Source organism: Pezoporus occidentalis, unplaced genomic scaffold (genome assembly GCF_034315485.1).
Source record: "Pezoporus occidentalis ecotype Australia unplaced genomic scaffold, CSIRO_AGI_Poc_V1 ctg172, whole genome shotgun sequence".
NCBI lineage: Eukaryota > Metazoa > Chordata > Aves > Psittaciformes > Psittacidae > Pezoporus > Pezoporus occidentalis.
In genome coordinates this window covers 2,326,647-2,348,497 of record NW_026913554.1, presented here as the reverse complement: position 1 = coordinate 2,348,497, position 21,851 = coordinate 2,326,647, and the positions used below count along the sequence as shown (strand labels likewise).

Sequence of the window (21,851 nt, the reverse complement as noted above, 5' to 3'; positions counted from 1 at the left end):
GTTGTAGAACTTCAGCCTCCAACAGCTGGGTTTGCCTTTTCTGACAGTGAAAGTATTTGTATTTGTCTTTCTATGTAGACACTGATGGGCAGTGACTGAGGCATGCCTGACCCATTTGTTACTGAGATAAAAATAGGGCTCATCCTTCCGTTTTGTTTGTCTTGGTAATGTTTCTGAGAAGTTCCATACAACATACTTCATGTACTTGAAATATTATTTTCTGTTTGGTGTTTCCTGTACACTTTCCAGTAGTGGTGTAATCTTGAATATGGTTAATTGAAATATCCTGAATTACCTTGGAGTCTTTATTCAGTCAATGAACTAGAATATTCATAGGATGAGACAACTCTTTTTACTCCAGTCAATCTTCCATTTAAATATATTGGATTTGCTTAGAAACTTATTTTGGCATACTCTTGGTGCAATAGAGAGAGTTCATCAGGCCAGCTTTTGAACTTCCAGCAAAATCAACATCTTTGTGTTTCTCTCTTATTTGGCTTTTTTGGAGAGGATTGAAAAAAAACAACAAAACAAACAAAAAGCCCAAAACAACCAACTAACAAAACATATGAGTCTGCTTTGTTAAGCATCAAAGCATTAATTAATATTTCTTTTCAGTGTTACTGGTAAGCAGTGTACCAATAGAAATGCAAACCCAGTTTCAGTATATTTTTGACAGCATTGATTTACTCCTGTGTACTCACTCTGAACTGTTTTCCCAGCCCCGTAGAGGGTCTGCTCTGTATTACTGTCCCATTCTCTGCCACCCAGTTCACTTCAAACACCAGGAAAATGCCAAGCTGTCCCCCTGCTCCAAAAAGCAGAGGAGGGACCCTGCAAAGGCTACCAAACGCTTCCCATCTGACAACCCAACAGCATGTGTGGTCAATGGATATCTCCAGAATGGGCAAGGAAAAAGACTATATTGAAGTTGTGATTCTGTTAGACCAAGCAGGTACGGGTCAGAATAATGAGCTGACAGAGTCAGCTGTTTGCGACTGGTAGAGTATGAACTCGTGTTAAAATATGAGGTCCCTACTTTGACTCTGATGGTTTCAAGTATTTATTTCTGCCCTGTGGTGACAGCATATAGAACCGTGGTGGCTTTCTAGAATGCTTGTTCTAGTATTGATGTACCTTAAATTGTCTATAATTTCTGTTTTGGTAATAACTTATTCTAGGTGTTAAGAATCAATATATGGAAAAAAGAAAAACACTTTAAGCATTGGCTTTTTAGAAGTGCAAAGAAATGTGTTTGTTAATCTGACCACAATTTTTACTCGTTATATTCAGACAAGTGTATTTTAAGAATAACCACGTTAAAGTGTGGCAGAATAAATGAATTTTGGATTAAAATGGAAAAAAAAAATACCCTGCTTTGGAGTGCAATGAAGTTTAGTCCATTTAGTATGGAGGGACCTGGAAATACTAGAAAATAGTTGAAGGTAACTTGCTAACCATTTATTATTAAATCTGTTGTTTTCTTAGGTGTACACAGACCTTGGAGGTTTTTTTTTAATTGAATCGCCTGTATCCTGCTAAGCAAGAAACCAAATTAAAATTCTCTTCCCACTTCCACCCCACCCCCCCCCACCCCCCTCATCGGAAAAGCACAGTAGTGACTCCCTGTTTACTTCAGTAAGTACTGCTTATGCTCAGCTTGTCTAAAATCTTGTTTCCTTTAGCTATATTTGGGCTAGTGTATTTGGTAAAAGAGAAATTACACTGGTGAGGATTTTGATGGTGTGATATCTTCCCTGAAGGAAATGGGGGTATCACTTTCAAAACCATAAGGAATGAGTTGGTGAAATTTGGAAAGGAATGAGTAAAATAAAGGTTAGGATATATGTTTAAGACTCCAACAAAGACAAGCTTACAAAAACAAGCTTTCTCTGCATCAGTACTTTTTTTTTCTTTCTTATTTTTTTAATCAATGAATAATTACATAGCCAGAGATCTAGTCTTCTAATTGTTTGAATATTATTTCAAGCTTCCTTTCTGAGATATGTTTGTGAAAGCCTTGTGTTGACTGAAAAACTTTTGCTGTTACTGCTATATTGACAGGGCAGAGATCAATGCCACTCTTAGTTTTATCAGTTCAATTAAAGTACAAGTTGACTTTAGGACTGGTTGAAGATGTAGTTCTGTGACCTTGTGTGCCTCTTCATTTGGCTTGTCATCAGTTACTTAATAAATTTCTGCTTAAATTAGGCATGTTAAAACCCTACTCCTAAATGCCATTTTCCTAAAAACAAAAAAAAAAAAAAACAAAACACCCAAAACAGGCAAACAAACAAAAAAACCCTACCTGGAGTTTGTATTACCTGCACTTGTATTTTGTTTAACATGAAAATAATTGACCTGAAGGTCAAGGGTAACTTCCTTGGAATAAAATGGTATGGCTTTTCATTAATAGAGACAACAGAATAGGAACCTGGTCTGTGTTACAATCAATGAACTTGCCACTCGGCCCGTTTAACTGCCTTGTTTGCATTTGTTCTTTTTTCTAGATGTCAGTTTGCTGCTAATGGGTGTAAGTAAATTAGATGTCTTGTACAGAAAGCTTCTCCTCACTAAACTTTTCATCAGAGGATGGGGAAAGCCAGAGGATCTGAAAAGGTGACTTGTTAAGGAATAACAGCATAAACAGTACTTCTTATTAAAAAACCCCTAACCCATCCCTTGAAGTATCAGCAATTGTTACTGTCCTGTTTTTAAAAACAAACGAAACTGTTTGTTCTGTTTGGAAAACCATTTTTTTTTTCATTTAAAGGGAGAAACTGGTTTTAAAAGAAGTCTTTGAGTGGTTTGCTCAATGTTTGTGTTTTAAAAGGCTCTTCTTAAGAGAATGTATGTGTCCAGTTTGATTTTTCACTTATGCATGTATAATAACATATTTCAAGCAGCATCTCTGAAAATGATTCTCTAAAAACAAAACTTGCTGAATTTTTGCAGAGGAGTTGTTCTGTGTAACATTAAAAAGGATCTGGCTAGCTTTCTGTAACTTCTTAGTAATAGCAATGAGCTTTACAAGTGTAAGATGTAAACAGAAGTTTCTCTTGTAGCCCAGAGTAGTAAACTTGTTCTTTTTAGATTTCTTGAAAAGAAGGAAAAGAAAAAATGGGAGTTAGTTCTTACTTTATTAGCTGATTTTTATTAGTTATTATTAAGAGTAACACCTGGAAGTTGAGCATGTGCATTTCTTAAGTTTAAATATTAAGTGAATGAACAATATGTATTGTGCATCACATAAGATTTAAATAGGAAATGATAAATTTTCTCCTAATAAGCTATTTCTTATGTATTTGAAAGTCAATAATGAAAATTTTAAAAAAGTGAAATAAAATTTTGTTCACTGTGGATAGCAATGAAATTATGTGGGAGATTATTTGTTTTTAAGTCCAAGTGAAATATCTCATCTTGAAATGGCACTTGGATTGCTTTATATGTCTCTTTAGTTGATTTTTCTCTTAGTAGCAGACTTCCCTGCAAAATAGGAATGCTGGATTTTTAAAATGTTTACTGTTGTTGGAATAAGCAAAAAATGTTGGGTGTTTTTTATAGCAGCCTTTCTGTATTATGTTACATGTGCGTGTATCTGAAATAGTACATTTTAGTGTTATCAAAACCCTCTCTTAAAAACTATTAGGTTCTTGGTGAGACATGAAGTTTAACACCCCCATCCTCATTGCCCCCCCCCCCCCCCCCCCGGCTGAATTACTATCTATGTAGGGAAACTTCTGGCTAATTCTGCTTTTAGCTTTTGCAATTCTAGGCAAGGCTTTTCTCTTGCATGACATCCATAAGGGTACTCACACATGTCAAACAGAAATAAGGAGGCATTGCTGGTAGTAATAATGGGATTGGCTATCCATTTTTCATAGAAAGGGGGGAAGCCTCTCACATGAGATCAGAAGGAGTGGGGGAAACATGAGGCAGGCTTGCTGGCCAGCTCATCTGGGACATGGAAGAAGAATTTGTTCTATATATTGTTCCTGAATGGGAAGAAGATGAGCTGTTCCCCCACAGTTTGGATTCACGTGAAGAAGAAAGAATACCACCTCCTCCCAACTCCTCACACTGTCTAGTGGGAGGAGGGAGCACCACTCCCTATATGCATGCCAGAAACAGTGTCAGCATTCTTTCCCTTTTTTTTTTCCTTAAGTGATTGCTGTGAGGCTCCATTAGAATAAATTATGTAATTTCTTAATCTTCAAGCATTAACTGAGATTAATTGATATTACGAACTACCCTGCCTACATGTAATCTGAAGTTTTGTGTGCACACCCTTGATGTGATGACTGTTGATGTCCTAATGCTTTATCCTTATTGACAAGAGTTGAAATTCCCCTGACAAGTGCAAGATTTAGCCTTTGTTATCCTCTTAACTGTAGAGGAAGTACATGAATGCAATATTTTTGGAAGATTGAGTGTGAAACAGAACATGTCTGCATTTAGTTTACCTCCACACTCACGTGTGTATTTACAATCACAAGAACAGGCAAGCTATTCTTAGCATAGAGTATTTAAGGTTGAGGGGCCATCTTGAGGGCATCTAGTCCAAATCCCTTTTCAAAACAAAGCTAACTTCTTAGCTGATTCATGTCAGTTGGCAATGCATTCATTTGATTTAGAAAAAAAAAAATAAGTCCCTTGAGGATGGAGATTATTTATAGTTTTGCTGGGCAACTTTTCTGGTGCTTGAACACTGAATAAAATCTTTTACTCTGTTCCAGTAGGAATTTCCTATGTTGTAATGCACAGCCGTTGCCTCTTGTCCTCTCGCTGTGTAACTGTGAGGAGAGTCTTGTTTCATTTTTTTCTGTAAGACACTGCAGCCCATATAAATAGCAGAAGAAAGCAACCAGATTTCCCCATTAGCCTCCTGTTCCCCAGGCAATGCAAACCCTCTTCCCTCGGCCTGCTGGCTGCTCTCTTGCTGAATGCAGTGTATACTGTTGGTCTTCCCAGCTGCAGGGGTGCACTGCTAGCTCACATTCAGCTGGCTGTCCACCAGAAACCCTATGTGTTTTCCTGTAGAGCTGGGAAGTTCCCATCCTGTATTGTTGCATGGTGCTGTTCTGTCCTAGGTGCAAGATTTTGCAGTTTAATCATTGAACCTTAGGATGTTTGTTGACCTATTCCTCCAGCTTACCCAGGTGATGCTTAATGGTAGCCTTACCTTCCAGCTATCAACTTTGCCCTCCAGTTTTTGTCATTCATGAACTTCCCCGAGTCCTGCTTGAAGCTTGTTTCCAGCTAGATCTCAGACCATTGTATTGGCAACAATACTTTGGTGTGGGCAGCTGAGCTATTTCTTACTTTGGCTGAAAAATTACATAACTTTTCAACATATCAGGTGTAAAATGCTGTTTATGAGCTGTGCAGCCATAAGCAATATACCCAAATTGTTTTGGGTTTTTTTTGAACTGAAGAACATTCTTATATACCTACCCTTTGGTAACTGATTAATCTGTAAATGCAAAATTGGCTTCATAACTTTTATTTTCTTCTTGGTTTACTTTAGCTCCTGAAATTTCATGCATGTATCTTCTCTTTTTTTTAGATTAAAAGTTGAATCTTCTCTACTTGTTTCCTTTCAACAGAATATTCGAATTCAGAAAGATTATTGGAAACAGGGAAAAATGCCAGACACTGGTTTCAAAAGATTACCCAGTGTTCATTGACAAGGTACTTACAAGCAAGACGTGATGCAGTTTAACCAAATTTATTTTCCTGATGGTACATAAAGGTGAAATTAACTTAATATTTACCAGACTGCTTTTATAGAATTGAATCTTAATATCATGTGAATCTATGTTTTCCTGATGTCTGAATTAAATCTAGGAAGTGTGCATAGGGGACAGAAATTAAGAGTAGTTCTAAAGTCAGATAAATGTACTTCTGGTCAATGCTGTGGAAAGCTGAAAGCTTTTAACAGTTTGTTGTTTTGACTTTTTAATATTTTTTTTTTAATTGATCTGCTGTGGATAGAATTTGGACGCAATGGCAAAAAAGTGAAATGGGCTTGGAAAGGATGGAAAAATGAGTGGTTACGTTGGCTGCTAGAGGAAAATGAAACTGAGAGAATAGAGCAGTGGCTATACAGCTCCTGTTTTATTTTTTCCTCAGTAATATGATAGTTGGGGTGTGGGATGTCAGATCTCAAAGCTCAAAAAATGTTGAAAACTTAGTATGTGTTATGAAAGTTATTTAAAATGGGACAGTATTACACTTTATTCATTAATTCCTTTAATAGGTGATTTAATAAAAGCAAAGTTTGAAACAAATGTTTGGACTGTGTTGATAACGTGTATGCCTATTTGAAACAGACTTCAGCTTTGGGTTTTTTTTCACTACATTTTTATCCTATAACAAATTTGTCTGTTTTAAGAAATTGGCTTTCAGAGTAAGTTAAATTCTCTGAAATGTATGCTATCATCCCATTTTCTCTGTAGGTTGAGGAGCAATCTGACTGTAAAATCCTTGAGGGGCACTTTATTTCGCCATTGGCTCATTATGTCCCAGGTATCCTGCCAGTTGAATCTCTTATAGCAAGGTGAGAGAAACCAAGTGCTATTTCCTTTCTGAAACTAGTACTATAGTGAAATAAGAATGGTCTGTAAGTAGTTTTATTGTGAAGCTAATTTATTGTGGTACAAATTCTCTGTAAAAGATTTCAAACTGGTTTTTGTACTAACGTTGGAATAGATTTTGATCTCAAAAGTGAAAATAAATACATGTAATAGTTTAATTAGTGTGTAAATAAATTAAAAGTCCCCTAGAAAGTACATACTTTTTTGGTGTAGAAATCATATTGCACAAAGCTTTGGAATACCCTGTTTTTTTTTAATAATTTGGTTGTTTGGTTGTTTTTTTTTTCCAAATGAGCAGGATACTGGAAATGAAGGACAGTAGTTCTTTGTTTTATAGGTAGCAGGAGAAGCTGTTTATGTGAAAGAAGCCTGTCATACTATAATTGAAGGAACAATTCCAGTTTTCCATATATACTGAATACAAATATTGTGTACAAAGGTACCCAGCAAGCTGGATTATCCCTAATAATCAGAAGAAAAGGGAGCATAATTTTTCATTTTGAGCTAATCTTTTGTGATGATTTTTTTTTTTTTTTCCCCAAGCTTTGCTTAGTAACTTAAATGTTAAACATAGAAGTTTGTCAGTGTAGGTTGATACTGGCATTGTCAATTTTATCGGTTGGTGGTTTTATGTGCAGTCAAACATGTAGCACTAAGGAATGTCAGAAAAAGTTTGATAGTCAAAATATCAGTTCTCTTTTGCCCCTCCTTGGGTTAGAGAAAGAAACTGTCTCTTAAGATTGTTGGACGAATTAGTGCCATAGTGGAAAATATAGTATACTGATTGTTTCTTTATATATGTTCCCTTACACTTTGTAGACAAATTATGCTAATTGTTACATTGAACGGTATTGTTACAGCTTTGAAATGCTCTACGAATTTCCCTTAAGGTCATTGTGCATCGTGTGAATAATTTTTTCCAAAGTGTAACACATCTGTAGGTAACAGTGCTCCATCTTGTGGGGGAAATGCTAGTGGCTCAGAAGTGATTTCTTCCCCCCCGCCCAGGAGTTAGGCTGTCAGTAACTTGAGTAGCAGCAGCAGATGTTGAGTAATTGTTGTTGTGTATAGAATAGCTCCGTTGTTTGTATGTTGGGGTTTTCATTTATTTTATTTTATGTATGTATTATTTAATTTAAATATACTGCTTGTCTTAATCTTCAATTTCAGCTGTTGTGCCTCAGGAGAGAAATAGCAGTGCTGCCTAGGAGAGCTAGTCATACTTGTTTAGGCTACTCCTCATCTGAAGTTCCATTTCTCCAGTCTGCAAAATTTAAATAGTGATGATGACATAGTGGTCTTTTTTATGGACACGATCTTGCAGCTTGGGTCCTTTTCTTGTTTGGGATTTACTCTGTTTTACTTTTGGATTCCTTTCTTTGTTATATGTGTTTATGAAAAATTATATTGCTGAATCTCTGGCAGTTTCCCTGCATGGGTTAGAAAAATACTTTGTCTTTTTTGTTTTTGTTTTAGACTAATTTCTGTGGTATAGCTTGTAAATAGATATACTTACTTTGCTAAAATAGATATTTGTTTCTCACAGATTTCAGTTCATCATACCCAGAAGATGGAACAGCAAGCACAGACCTGTGTGCATTCATTTAGCAGGCACTGGAGACCATGTGAGTATGCAAAATGTAAAATTGATTGTTACTGAGTAATTTAAGATTCAGATTTTATCTTAATATATGTTTGTGCATCTTATCTTTAGCACTTCTGGAGGAGACGCACATTAATGGCACGCCCAATGATTAAAGAAGCCTGTATGGCTTCCTTATTGCTAGAAAACCCTTATTATATCCTTCTGTGAAAAGCACCATAGTTATTCTATTCTCATTGGAAGGTAGAAGACTTATGACACTGGTATAATATCTACTTTGTGGATTGATTTCCAGTGGACTTCTCAAGTGGACAGAAGCAAAGAGCAATGTATTGCAAAAACACATTGTGGAACACAGTTAATACAGTGCCCTGCTTTTATACCAAGTACTGCTTTTCTGATTTTTGACGTTTTTAAAAATGTCTTTGACAGCTTCTTACTGTAGTCATTAAAGTCCTGGTATGAATCCATGTGCTGATCAAAGTACTGGTATGATCCCTTTAGCCATGACAGAGTGAAAGCTATACCTTCATTCAGCATCATACTGTGTGACTTCTGGATGTGTTGATGACAGGAAAGAAGGTTGCCTCTCTGGCCTTCCTTTCTCAAATGCAGCCCTTTGGTACCTCAGGGACTTTGAGGAAACTTGTTGCTACCATTTAAAATTGGGGTGGGTTGAAAAAAAAAAAAAAGGTGAATTTCTGTCCTGTCATCAACTCATCAGTAAGTTCTATAATACTGCTATTCAGTTTTATTAAATACGATGCCTAGTTACACTTTTTTCCTACCCATATGCCTAACAAAAGTAAAATCTTACATTGCAGACTACATCATTAAACTACATATAAGTTCCAGTTAAATGTTTGGGGTTTCAGTTCCAAATTTTAATTAATCTGTGCTATTTGTGATTTATTTAATTTTTTTTGTTTGTTTGTTTAATTGCCAGTTTTTATGTAGAAACTTTTTACTTTCTTTAACTTGAGTCTTCTACATGGCTGTAGAAAACCTAAGGATCAATTGTAAGTATTACTGTTACATTCATAGATGCTGTCCTTTTGAAATACCACCTTTCATTTTTCCTTCAAGAAGCTCAAAGTGGTGTAAACTTTGATAATTTATTAAGAAAAAAATATGTCCCAAGCATGGAGCACTTGTAACCTGCTGATGTGAAATTGTCTACTCTCTGCTAGACTGCTTTGTCATTTCTTGTGTTAAGAGATCACAGTGATCAAGGAAGTTTGCACTGGGTGAGCATTCAGCGTAGGGTGAGATGAAGCAAATTGTGTGAATGCACGCACCAGTTTATTGAAATGTATGCAATGCATGTACCAATTTATTTTCCTGTTCACAACTGTACATGTACAAATACTGCAATTATAATACAGACAACTGTGGATAAGCTTTGTGCAGATAGTGTATTTCCCTATTATAATTGCTAAGATTTTGCTTTTCCAGGGTATTTTAAAGATTTGCAGTCAGACATGTAAATAAATGTGGTGTTGCTTGTTTGTTAATCAGTGGAAGCTGTGCAATGTTCAGTATTTTACAGGACTTCCTTCCTCAGTTTCTTAAATATGAATTCAGAAGCCTAATTAGGTGGTCCTGGTTTTTTGCTTTTCACGTTTTCTGAAGCACTGGCATATTAACAAAATTAAGCAGGGTATGTGTCTGAGACAAAGCTGCAGTATTAGTCAACTACTATTTCTTAAAGTCCAAATATGAGTTGGTGTTTTAATCTGAACTTGGACATTAACATGAGTAGAAAATGCATGGAAGGTGATTTATTTTTAACCCTGTCCTTTCTGTTAGGACTTGACCTGGAGCACTGTCTCATACTACAGCATTTTACATTTTCTAGATTTTATTTGGATTTTCTGAATCCAAAAGCTTAAAAAAATACTTTAAAGGAAGAAAAAAATCCATTTAAAAATTGTTTCTTTTTCAAAGCAGTTGCAGATTTCTATCTATTTTGGCATAAGGATCACTTTTTTAAAGAAAAAAGTTTGACATTAACCAATGAAGAGAATTGTTGTAAAATTGCTTTTTTTGATAGGAAAACTGCTTAAATGTGTATTTATTATTGCATTTAGAAGTAGAAGATTATAGGAAAGTGACAGGCGAGTGTGTTTTGGAATCCATCCATTGGTGGGTTTTCTCCAGTTACTGAGAGTCTGATGCAGAAGGATAAACTAAATATTTTGGTGAGGATATTTCTGGCTCAGTTCTCAGTTGTCCATCTTCAGGACTTTGTATATGCCTGTTGTAGAGGAGGATTCTTTGAGAGGGGAGTGCTCAGTCTAATACCACAATCAGCAGTTGTTACTTCTTTGGTACAAAGTTGCAGAGCAGCAGCTTAGGCTTAGTTAATATGCTTGTAGCTATTTAATAAATATAGCAGCTGGAGGGAACTGAAGAATCTCATAACAAAGCTGTAGGAAAGAATTACATTAGCTTATAAATACTGGCCTGCAGCAGCGCAGTTCATTTCTGTGACTTGCACAGTAAGCTTTGTCCTTGTGCTTCAGAGTGTCTCAAATGTGATTGCATGCTGGCAGAGGAAGCCAGTAAGTAGCCTTTTGTAACCTGTGTGATACTGAAAATACACAGCTCCCTTCCCCAAATTAGAGATGTGTTAATTGATTTGTAAAACACTTCCCCCCCCCCTTTTTAGTGCCTCTGATGGTTCAGCTGAATAGCTTTTTACCCTTTTTTTGCTTGTTTCTTCTGTGTTTTAATGCTTTACAGTACCCTACATGAATTTCTCAGTACCGTGCAAACTTCCCACTTCACAATTTCAGTCTTACAGTGACACTGATGAGTGCTTGCAAAGCTGACATACTTATTGGTCTTCAAATGTTGTGTGCAATTTTTTAATGATGTAAAACAGGTAAATAATAGGAAAAAAAAAGAAAAAGAAAAAAAAAACTGTTTCTTCAAATGAGATGTGTGAGTGTAGTCTAGGACTGTATCGCTTTGATTCCACTTCTGAAAGATCTGTTACAGGTTTACAGGACAGAGGAGTACTACTAATGTGATTCTAATGTTGGTAGTGTCTGTTTCTACAAGACCAGGCTATCAGTTATATTATGCTAGAAGCTTAGCAGGTATCTTGTTTCTAGTCCTCACTTAGATGAAAATGTACCTGTGCCAGAGAATCTGGACTTGCTTTTTTTCTCCTGCTGAATCAACAGGAAAGTTGAGCTCCAGAGTTCTCTGGGACTGTAAAAAGGCTTTGTATGAAAGTATGTATATAGTGATGAGAACTGTCAAAATCTAATCTTAGAAAATAAATGTTATATTTTCCTTTTCTTGGGAGAAAAGACGGTCATGTTTAAAAAATGTCTCGGACCTGTTCGTGATGGGAGGAGCTCTTGTTCTAGAGTCGGCAGCTCTTTTGCACTGGCTAGAGAGAGAAGGCTATGGACCACTAGGGATGACAGGAATATCCATGGGAGGACATGTAAGCCTTTATATTTCAGTAATTTTTGTTTTAACTTCTCATTTGATCATTTAGCATATGGAAATAATTTGTTTTATAGTGTTCCCCTCAGAAGTATTTCAAAGTAAACAGAGTTGTGAGAAAAAAAATTTTCCAATTCTCATGTTCTGTGGTGCTGAATCGGTATAATCCTCATGGAACCCTTTGTCAGCTATCTCCTGGCAGCCTTAATAAGAATATAAGCTATAATTATGGTATTTTCCACAAGGAGAGGAGGGAGAAATGTTTTCTGAAAGAAAGTCTGTACTGATCAGTTGATAGTTTTCCTTCCATCCTTCTTGCTTAAACTTCTGTGCTTGAATGCACTGTGTGAAATACCTCCTGTTTGTAGTCATGTTGTAATTGAGGTGACTTTTGGTGTCAGTTCTATTCTCAACTCATCTTGTTTTCCTCAGTTGATCACAGAAGATTTCTGTGGTGAAGTGGTTAAGATTTTGTGTATCACACTGTTGCATATTCAAACTAAAACAGCAGTGTGTTAGTAACATGCTTGAAAGACTAATAACAGTTAAAATATTACTGCTTGCGTCTTTACAGATAATCATTTGTCTATGCAACATAGGTACAAAGCATATTAAAACAACGTATCTCTGTTTTGCTTTGGCACTGTGTATTTGTTTGATACTGTAGAAACAAATAAATTGAAGGTAAAAGAGTACTTTTTACCATATTGTGAATTCTATATTAAAATACGTAATAAGTGCCTTTGATTCTAGATGGCTTCACTGGCAGTGACGAACTGGCCTAAACCATTGCCATTGATTCCGTGTCTTTCCTGGTCAACAGCTTCTGCAGTCTTTACTACGGTAATTAACATGTATTTTTGTTCATATGCTAGAATGTAATCAGATAAGTAAGTTAAGAAGTTTGGCTTGGCCACATTTACCTTTTCAGTTAGGGCATTTAGTCACCCTTCGGCCTCTATTAGTGACTGGTGGCAAAACCCACCCTTCCTGCTCAGGATATACAACACATGATAAGGAAGGTAGCTTGGAGCTACTTCAGTGGGTCATTTACCAAATGAGGGTCTGGGGCTGGTTTGTGGGACAGTGATTAGGATCCTGCTCTGAATTGTGAGGCGATGAGGAAGCATGCCATGAAAACGTTTTCTTCTGTTCCAAGCCTGGCTTAAATAAATGAGTAACAATGCCACTACTACCATGAGTGGTATCCTGTTATCGCTGCTGGGGTAGGTGAATGAAAAAACTGGCTTTGACACCCATCATGGGTTTAGCACAGTTTAGATGTGTGTAACCCCTACGTTGGGCTGTTTTCTGCCTTCTTTTCCTCCCCCTTTTTGTGTTGCTTGTTTTTTCAAAGGTTGGTAGGTTTCCATGTCCTGTGCTGTAATAAGTGGTTATGATTGAATCACAATATATTTAAGGGTTATCTGGAAACTTGAGCAGAATTCCACTGGAAAAATCAAGTCCCAGAGAGGAACAGATCAATTTTGTCTGAGTATCACTGAAAATGATGTATGGGTTTTACTTGTGTACCAGACACTCGTGTTTATCATCTCAGGGTGTGCTGAGCAAAGCGGTGAACTGGAGAGAGCTAGAGAAACAGTATTTTACACAAACTGTTTATGAAGAAGAAATCATTCAAATGCTTGAATACTGTGGAGTAAGTATAGTTTATTTTCCCTATTGGCTAATACTGCTGATCTTATAAATAATGTCACTTTTTACTTTCAGGAAAAGTAGCCAATTGTTAACTAAACCATGTTTGCCTGTAGTTTCCATAAGGAAACAACAATGTAAGGAAACAAGCCTTTGATAAATTTAATCTTTGAAGGAAAACCTTCTGAAAAACAGAAGTTAATGTTTTGTGTGTACAATGTGTGTTAAGTATAGACATTGCTACAAGTTTTTTCCCGTGACTACATGTAGTGTAATCTGCAACATAAAATTAATTTAATCAAAACATTGACACTGTAGATAACATTTCCCAGTAACTGGCTTTATAGTCTGGAAAACCAAGAGCCTGGCATGTAAACATTAAAACATGATTTATTGCCCTTTGAAGCAACTGCTTCCAAATATTCAATGCTGTAGAATATTTTTAATACATAGCAACATTAAGTTACTTTTCTAGGTCTCTCTATTTCTGTTTTTATGGGTGCTGTTAGCCCTCCCTCAGCTTTAGACTTTTAATGCACAGGCATTTGGGATACACATGAGGGAGAGCTTTGTAATCAGCTACTTCCTCCTTACGAAATATAATTTATTGTCTATGTATTAGTTCTTGCTTTCTTGTCTCTTTTTGACTAGGGTTGAAAGGCTTTTCCCAAGGGGAATTTTGTTGCTTCATGGCTCTTTTAGATTGGAGTGATAACTTTTTGAGACTTGTTTATATGTTGCAACAATGTCTTCTAGCCAATTCTGATAAGTCACTTTTCCTAAGATTCTTAGCTTTGTGACAGTCCTTTTTCAAATATCCTATGACTAGAGAAGAGGGGCTGGGTTGGAGACAGTTACTTAAGCACTTGCCGTTTTAAGTAAGATACACGCCAGGAACACTGATGGAGCAGACAAAAATGAAATACTTGAAAGATGTTCAGCTTGTGTCTTCCTAGTGGTTAGAGATGGTAGATTTTTCAGTGCTAAACCTAACATTAGACCTGGTCACATGTGTTTATTGCCCAGAAATTTAAGCTTAAATGAATGCAATTATAAATTCAGGTTTAATATAGAATTAAACCCAAACATTTGTATAATAAGCTGCTATATGTAAATACTTAATTTTTTAAGCCAAAAGCAAGGTAGAATGAAATTATCAAGAGGTTATAATGATCAGGATTTAATGCTGGAAATAACAAGTACTGTGAACAGTACCATTTATATATATATTTTTTTCCTTTTTTTGATACTGAATTTATCTTAAAAATAAGATTAACCAACTGTTTTAAAGGGGAAGCCCTTAATGAATAATGACCGGTTGTCTTTGTTTAGACGGATTCCTTCAAGATGGGACAAGACTTTGTTAAAAACTTCCCTGACAGTGTAGACAGCCTGAAGGATGTGGACATGACTTCAAGAATGTTCAACCTTGATTCCTCAAGCAAAACTGTATCTAAAGAAGCTGTTCACAGCTTTACCACAAGTACTCTAAGTGCCTCATCAGAAAGACTCTTAGCACAAGATGCTCCTAAAATGCAGTGCATAAATCAAACATTTTCAACCAGTAGCAGTAGCAAAAAAAACTTAAGCAGCTCACAAGAACACAGGATAAATAAAAAGAGAAAGAGTGACACTTTACAGAGAGAATCCTTAAGGTTCATGAAAGGAGTAATGGATGAATGTACCCATGTAGCTAACTTCTCAGGTATGTATTTACTTGTTTTAATGTGCAGTTTGGGAAAATGAATAACATGATGGAAAGAAAGGTATTTTCTCTATTCTCTGTTGTGTAAACCTGCTGGCAATTTAGCTGAAATAGAATATCTTGAGAGTTATTCAGTAGCAGCTCTTTACCACTCCATTTCCTAATTGTTTTTCTGTTTATTATTAATGGCCAACTAATGATAAAGTGAATTAAAAATTTGCCTTTCAGTACCTTTACTCATTTTTAGCGTGCATTGCGGTTGCTATTTTCAGATACGAGTTAGTGCACATTTGTATTATTTAAGAATAAAAGAATCTGTTTGATGTGAGTAATATCTAGAGGTAGCTAATCTCCTAATAGATTCAAGTAAATCTCGTAAAGCAGAAATCTGTTACTGATTTCAGCTAGAAAGTACCCTAAAAGGTGAGAACCAAGCTTGAATTAGACAACTGTGACTTGTAAAAATACACAGAGGTTCATAATGGGGCTGTGCAGCCTAGTGAATATTGTGTTTCCCAAGACAGCCATAGAGGGAGCTGTAGCCCAGCAACCCTTAAATCTCATGAACCTGAGTTTCCTTTTGTCTGGGACAAACCCCTTTCAATGGCCCACTTGCAGGCAATGCAAACAAGTGATTTCTTCCTGTTGCTGATTGAAAGGGTTTTGCTGGTGTGAGGGCTCTCAACATGTCCTAGAAACATACTTTGACTTCAGACATGTTTCTGACAGTGCTGTCTTTGAATGGCAAAATGTTCTTGATACTGAGACCCTGGCATTTAGTACTCCACTGAATATACCCAAATATTTCTGCACTAGCACAGATTTCTTGATTTGGACAATTTCTTGATTTGGACAATGTCCCACATCACTGCTAGCCAGGGATGCTTTGTGACAAATACTAGGTAAGTGCTTTCCTTAAAGCTTTAAAAGTTATTTCAGTAGACAGAAAAAAACCTGTAAGCCTTAATTCTAAGTACAAACATTCCTGTTTGTCTAGACACTTATCAATGTATCACTTAGCTAAAGTGTTGGCCTTTCTTGAAACTTAAGAGGATCTGTGATCCCAATGCACTTGTCCAAGTGATGTAGTCCTTTGTGTCACTTGTCTCCTAGATCTCCATGCTCTGGGAGACACTGCATCCCCTACCAGAGTATCCTTGGAGTGTGTCTAGAGAAGAGCTTCAGGAAATCTGCCTAGCAGTCAGATTTCATGGAATATTGAATGGAAAACTAGAATCTATCTTAGTATTCCATGTACCCTATATGTGATCTGATATACATGAAAGGAAAGGGTCTAAATTATTTGTGAGCCCTCATTGTAAAATATCTTGGCTGGTCATTCTTTATCGTACCACATATATTCTTTGTGAAGGTAGAACTGTGCTGTGTTCAAATTCATTTTTGTGTTATTTTTCTCAACATCATTTTGTTGTTATTTCTGTTAGTAATATGATTAGTGCAATTCTGGTTATGAGTAATAAATATATATATAATAATAAGTTGGGATTTTTACGTTTTAACTAAAACATGTAGGAAGCAGAAAAGAAAGTGAATACACATTGTACTTTGTCCTCTCGTGTTAAAAGTTGTCTTTTTTCTTCTCCTTGAGGAAAAAAGAAGTCATACGGAACTCCTACTTTGCTGAATTTCAGGTGTCTCTTAGTTCTTTTTGCTGAAAACAAAATCTCAAAGAACTCATCGCATTGCAGTAGAGTTTTGTTGATAAAGGGAAAGACAATTCTCATATTATTCTCCAAAGACTTGTGAAATTGTCTGCTCTAAGGAAGGGAAAGGGATTGATTAGTTTGTTTTTCTACTAATGGCCTCTACTGGTGATAGCGTCTACTGTAATGTCAGAAAACAGATAAATTCCACTAGAGACTTCAGAAAATATAATTTTATTAAAGCTTAGAATAATTTCATTATTTTATAAATAGAGAGGACTTCTACAACAGAAATCTCAGCTGATGTGTTTCTGTTTTTTACCTGTGATTAATTCAGTTTTGATTTGTTTTTTCTTTAGTTCCAGTTGACCCAAGTTTAATCATAGTTGTACAAGCAAAGGAGGATGCATATATTCCTCGAACTGGGGTACGCAGTCTTCAAGAAATCTGGCCTGGATGTGAAATTAGGTACTTGGATGGAGGTCATGTGAGTGCCTACCTGTTCAAACAAGGACTCTTCAGGTAAGATAAACAGGAAAGTTTAACGATAATTGAGAGCTTAAACCCAGAATTTTAAGACATGACATTTTTTTTCTAAAAGCAAGTCTGTAACTATTCTAAAGTAACAAATATCAAATACTGCTTTGAAGAACAAATTATCAGATCTGAATTTACTAAATAGTTGTGCTGTTAATTTTAATATAAGGAATTAGTAAGGCTGTACATCCCATTTAGGAGGTATAAGCAACAACAAAAAGGAATAGCAATTTACAACGTCAAGGTATGCTAACCACTAGTTTAATGCTGTTTAAAACTTCTGAGCCTTATTTGCTCAGAAATTATAAGTTATGCATGTGTCTGACCCATCTCTAGACATGTTTGAGTGGAAAACTCCAAATCTGTTAATGTTTGCACTTGTATTAAAGTTGGTAGACAGTTCTACTCATTCCGAAACCTAAATATATTTACAGAAGTGAAAGAGAAGGAGAAAAGGTTACTTAATATCTCATTCTTATTGAATGCTGTTTCAAAACTGTGATAATAGCTTTGTAAATATACTTGTAAGTATATGGAAATACACAAATTGTATCTGCCTGTTCCCAAATTATACAAATTATCTTCTTTTTATCCTTGTTTTAGACAAGCAATTTATGATGCATTTGACCGCTTTCTTCAGAAATATGCAGCTTAAAAATCTTCATAATGTATTTAAACTGTTCTCATTTTCCACTCACTGGAACTCATATTTGGAAAAGAAGCCTCTTGCAACACTGAGTAGATGATCACTGATTTTGACTGGTTTAGGTAACAATTATCAAAAATGGTAAAGTACCAGCACTAATTCCATTTCAAACAGATGCCGTTCTGACACGCTTGCTTCATCTTTACCCGTGAAAAACAAATGGCAGTATTTGTTAGCTCATGAATGATTCATGTACTTCGTGTTTAATCACATTGTGTGTTCCTTTAATTCTGAATGAATTCTGGATTGTGTATCAGTTGAAAACAGACCACTCTAAGTATTGAAAGAATGTAAAATTTGCTGCTGGGCCAAGGTGCTCTCTTGTGTTCAGTATTTTTCTGGTTTGTTCCAGGTACCTCTTGCTTCCTTGTCTCCTTGCTGTCCCTGTTGTGTTGTAGAATGGCTTTGGCAGCACTCAGCCTCTTGTGTTTGTCACTGATTTTCTCTTATTACAAATTGAAAAAGAGCTATAGTAGAAAAGGTAGCAAAAAGAGACTTTCAAAGTTCAATAGAATGAGAGAGAGGTATTTTCATTCAATGAGTTTGAGATTTTTCTGCCACTGAATTAAATGGTGCCATTCTGGAAGAATCATGTAGCAGTTTGTTGAACAGTTACACAAGACCAAAATAAGTGAAAATGGAGTGTCTAGCAATTAATTGTTTACATGCATTTGGTTGGATAACATGAACTTGTTCTTCTGGATTTTTTTTTTTCTTTTAGAACACAAGGGGAAATAAAAATATATTTTTTATTTAGAAGCAGTGCCACAAAGAGTCTGATTCTAAGCAGTAAAGTCAGCAACAGATTACATGGTGCTATAAAGACCTGTTTTTTAGGTCCTTTTTAAAGTGTACTCAGTGCTGAATTGCAAAATACAGTTTCACAATAACATTAAACATGCATGTGAGACTAAGGGTTATTAAAACGGTTAAGTTAGCTCCTCATTTTTCAACACTTTTTTAATTGGGTGGGAAATTTAGAAAAAAGTATTATATTTAATAAAATCCAAAGTCTATTGTTTCATCTTTTGGGGATCAAAAGTGCCAACAAACTACAGTAGAATGAAAGGTTGTCATGCATCAGCTGTCACATCTTATTTCATGGTAATCTCCTGTAACATTCTTTTAAAGCTAGTTTGCAGAGAAGTTGCAAACTGAAGCCTTCAGTATTAATTTTAATACTGTAATGACCAGTTGCATGGAAACAAAGAAAGATCTAGCCATTTCTTGGGGTATGTGACTCCCACACCTTTCAAATCAAAGCAGTTCATTGATTTCTGTTATTAGTGTAAGGGTTTTTAATAGACAAAGTATGAAGCAAACAGAACTCAGTTTGCATAAATATATTCTCTTGAATTTTAGTCTGGCAGGCAGGACTAGTGTCTGGGAAGAAAACATGGTTCACTCGAAGATCAGATAAGTTTAGGTAAAACTGAACTGCAACAATTTGTAATAACCCAAATTATTTAACATACAAATTTACTGAAAATGCAGAATAAGTTACATTCTGTCGGAAGTTGCTTCTTTCAAGTGTTTCTTTCATAATTTCTTTACACATTTTTGGGTTTTATATATATTAGGAGCAAGTGTGAAGTGACTAGCACATTTAAATATATTAAAACACTATGTCAGAAGGTTAGGAATCAAATGTAAGTAAGCTTACAAATTTAGAAACTGAACACTTCAATACTAAAAGATTTGTGGGGTTTATGTTTTACAAGCTCATTCATCTGCTAATGGTGTTTTACAAGACCATTGTCTGCTGTTCACCAGCTTGTTTAGATCTCGCATTGTAAATGTATTTGTGTGCTTTATGTTCTGTTTCTGTTGCAGCTATGAGAAAAGGAGATAACTGATGGCAAGGGAAAGGCATGGATAGGTGGAAAAGATAGATTTTGTAAGGAGAGGAGTAAGCACAAAATCCATCAACTTCTCTAGGCTACAAAAGTATAACATGCAAAGTAAATATTTTCAAAGCGCACAATACTAGGAATTACACAACTGATGGGAACTTGACATCCTGAGGTTAGTGTTGTGATGATATTACTAACAAGGTTTAAATTGCCAAAAGGGCGTGCAATTCACAGAACCAGATTTATGCTAAGGCAACTCCTGCTTGTGGGAGTGTCTTTTGGAATAAGTAGTGAAAAACTAGTCTCTGAGAAGAATGAGAAATCACACTTCGTTATGTGACTGAAGTAATGTTGCCAAAAGTGAAAGCCCACTAAGAAGCATGTAAGAAATTTCTCAGGTTAGAATAACAAAAAGGGAAAAATGAGCTCTATGATCTATTCCTGCAGTTATCAGACACAGGAAGCTTTTAGCTGGTCTGGGAAGGGGGGAATATTGCTGTGTAAATGTTTTTTAACCTTTGGAAAATTGACTTTTTAAACCAAATTTTAAGATTAAATCCTAAGAAAACGTAATTGTTAATCCACTTTGATGTTGAATGAGAATGTGATTTTTAATGCAGCAATTGCATGAGAAAAATGTTGGAATAAGGTTCTTGCACTAAATCCAAAGAGCAGGTAAGCCATCCTGTATGTCTTGAATTTATTGTAAAACTGGCCTTGATCATTTTTGTTTGAATGTTTTTCAATTAAAAAATAAAAAAACACAAACCAACAAACTGGGTGTGATTTTTTTTTTTTTTTAAATTTCTTTTTCTTTCTGATTAACAGGAATTCAGAATGCATCTCAGTGTCATCCTCTGATCCTTTTTATTCCTACTAGTACTGTGTAGCACAAGGAGTTAATCTACAGTACAAGATAAGCTTCATGTAACAGTGAGACTGCTGTCATGTTTTTCTACATGCCGTGCCTAATAAAGAGAACAAGCTTATATCATCTAATTAAGATACCATTGTCATTCCACATTTGTACTTTTCAGTGGCTTCATTATGATGGAATTTCTCAGATCTATTTAAAATCCCTTCTGCTTTAAGAGGGTCTAAAATCTGTACATCTTCCTGCTTGCTGCTGTGTTCCGAGAAAGGGTGTGTTGCATCACAGTGAACTCAGAGCGTAGTGTAGGACTGTCCAGCAGCAGCTGAAAAAATGACCCTTGCTGCTGGTGGTTGCTCTTGCAAAGTGGGACAGTGGTGATCGGATTTTGGAGTGCTGCTGCTGAGAGACATCCACAGGAAAGGGGGTGTTACATGCTAGCTGAAAGGCTGCTTTGAACAGATAGTTGTAAATGTTACTGGCAGCTGCGTCTTTGAGGATCAATTTTATTTTGGTGCTAAGTTATGCTGTCTAAAAAGTGAAGACTGTGGTAACACCTCTGTGTGCTAATACTAAGACTGACAAAATATGAGGACGAATAGAGTGGGTAGTGCATTTTGTCTGCATTTGAAAGGGCATAGGACAGAGTGCAGGCTTAGGTCTGATGTGTTACCTGTGGGTAGCCCAGGTAGTTTTAGTGTTTTGTTTACATGTTTCTCTCCTGGCACCTAAGTGCTGATCACAATTCAGAACAGAACATGTCTATTCATTGTCAGATGGAACCTTTTGTAATCTTCTTCAATCTGAAAAATATGTTCCTCAAAAGTAACTAGGCAGCAATTGTTTAATTTTATTATTTATTTTTTTTTAGCAAGGATAGATCACTGTAGAAAGGTACCAGTACATGGAGGAATGGAGTCTTGTTGCTTTTTCTTGCAGGAATGTCATACTGTGTCATGTCCCATCCCTGGCAGTGTTCAAGACCAGGTTGGATGGGGCTTTGAGCAACCTGGTCTAGTGGAAGGTGTCTCTGTCTCTGGCAGTGGGTTGGAGCCGGATGAACTTTAAGATCCCTTCCAATCCAAACCCTTCTACAGATCCTATGTATATAGATACTTTTTAAGAAGATTAGAAAGTGAAAATCCCTGGAGCCTTGGAATGCTATTTTTGCTTAGTAGCTGCTAATGTTTTGAGGCAG

The 21,851-nt window shown here is 36.0% G+C and overlaps 1 protein-coding gene across 7 annotated transcripts; it reads left to right on the top strand.

The window, feature by feature from the left end:
* The first annotated feature begins 547 nt into the window (after positions 1–547).
* ABHD18 (abhydrolase domain containing 18) lies at positions 548–20,451 on the top strand. Of its 7 annotated transcripts, none has more exons than XM_062614152.1 (14): positions 550–961; positions 1,489–1,638; positions 2,511–2,619; positions 5,607–5,691; positions 6,459–6,559; positions 8,143–8,221; positions 8,311–8,397; positions 9,193–9,218; positions 11,521–11,659; positions 12,415–12,504; positions 13,220–13,321; positions 14,650–15,022; positions 17,046–17,208; positions 17,827–20,451. In XM_062614152.1, exons 3-14 carry the CDS (start codon positions 2,528–2,530, stop codon positions 17,876–17,878), a joined length of 1,389 nt encoding a protein of 462 aa, XP_062470136.1. In that variant the 5' UTR covers positions 550–961; positions 1,489–1,638; positions 2,511–2,527; the 3' UTR covers positions 17,879–20,451. The 7 variants fall into 7 exon arrangements, with proteins under 7 accessions (XP_062470138.1, XP_062470136.1, XP_062470135.1 ...); XM_062614151.1 differs by having other exon boundaries at positions 550–1,059; XM_062614153.1 differs by having other exon boundaries at positions 550–1,638; positions 8,311–8,405; positions 9,201–9,218.
* Positions 20,452–21,851: the final 1,400 nt, after the last annotated feature.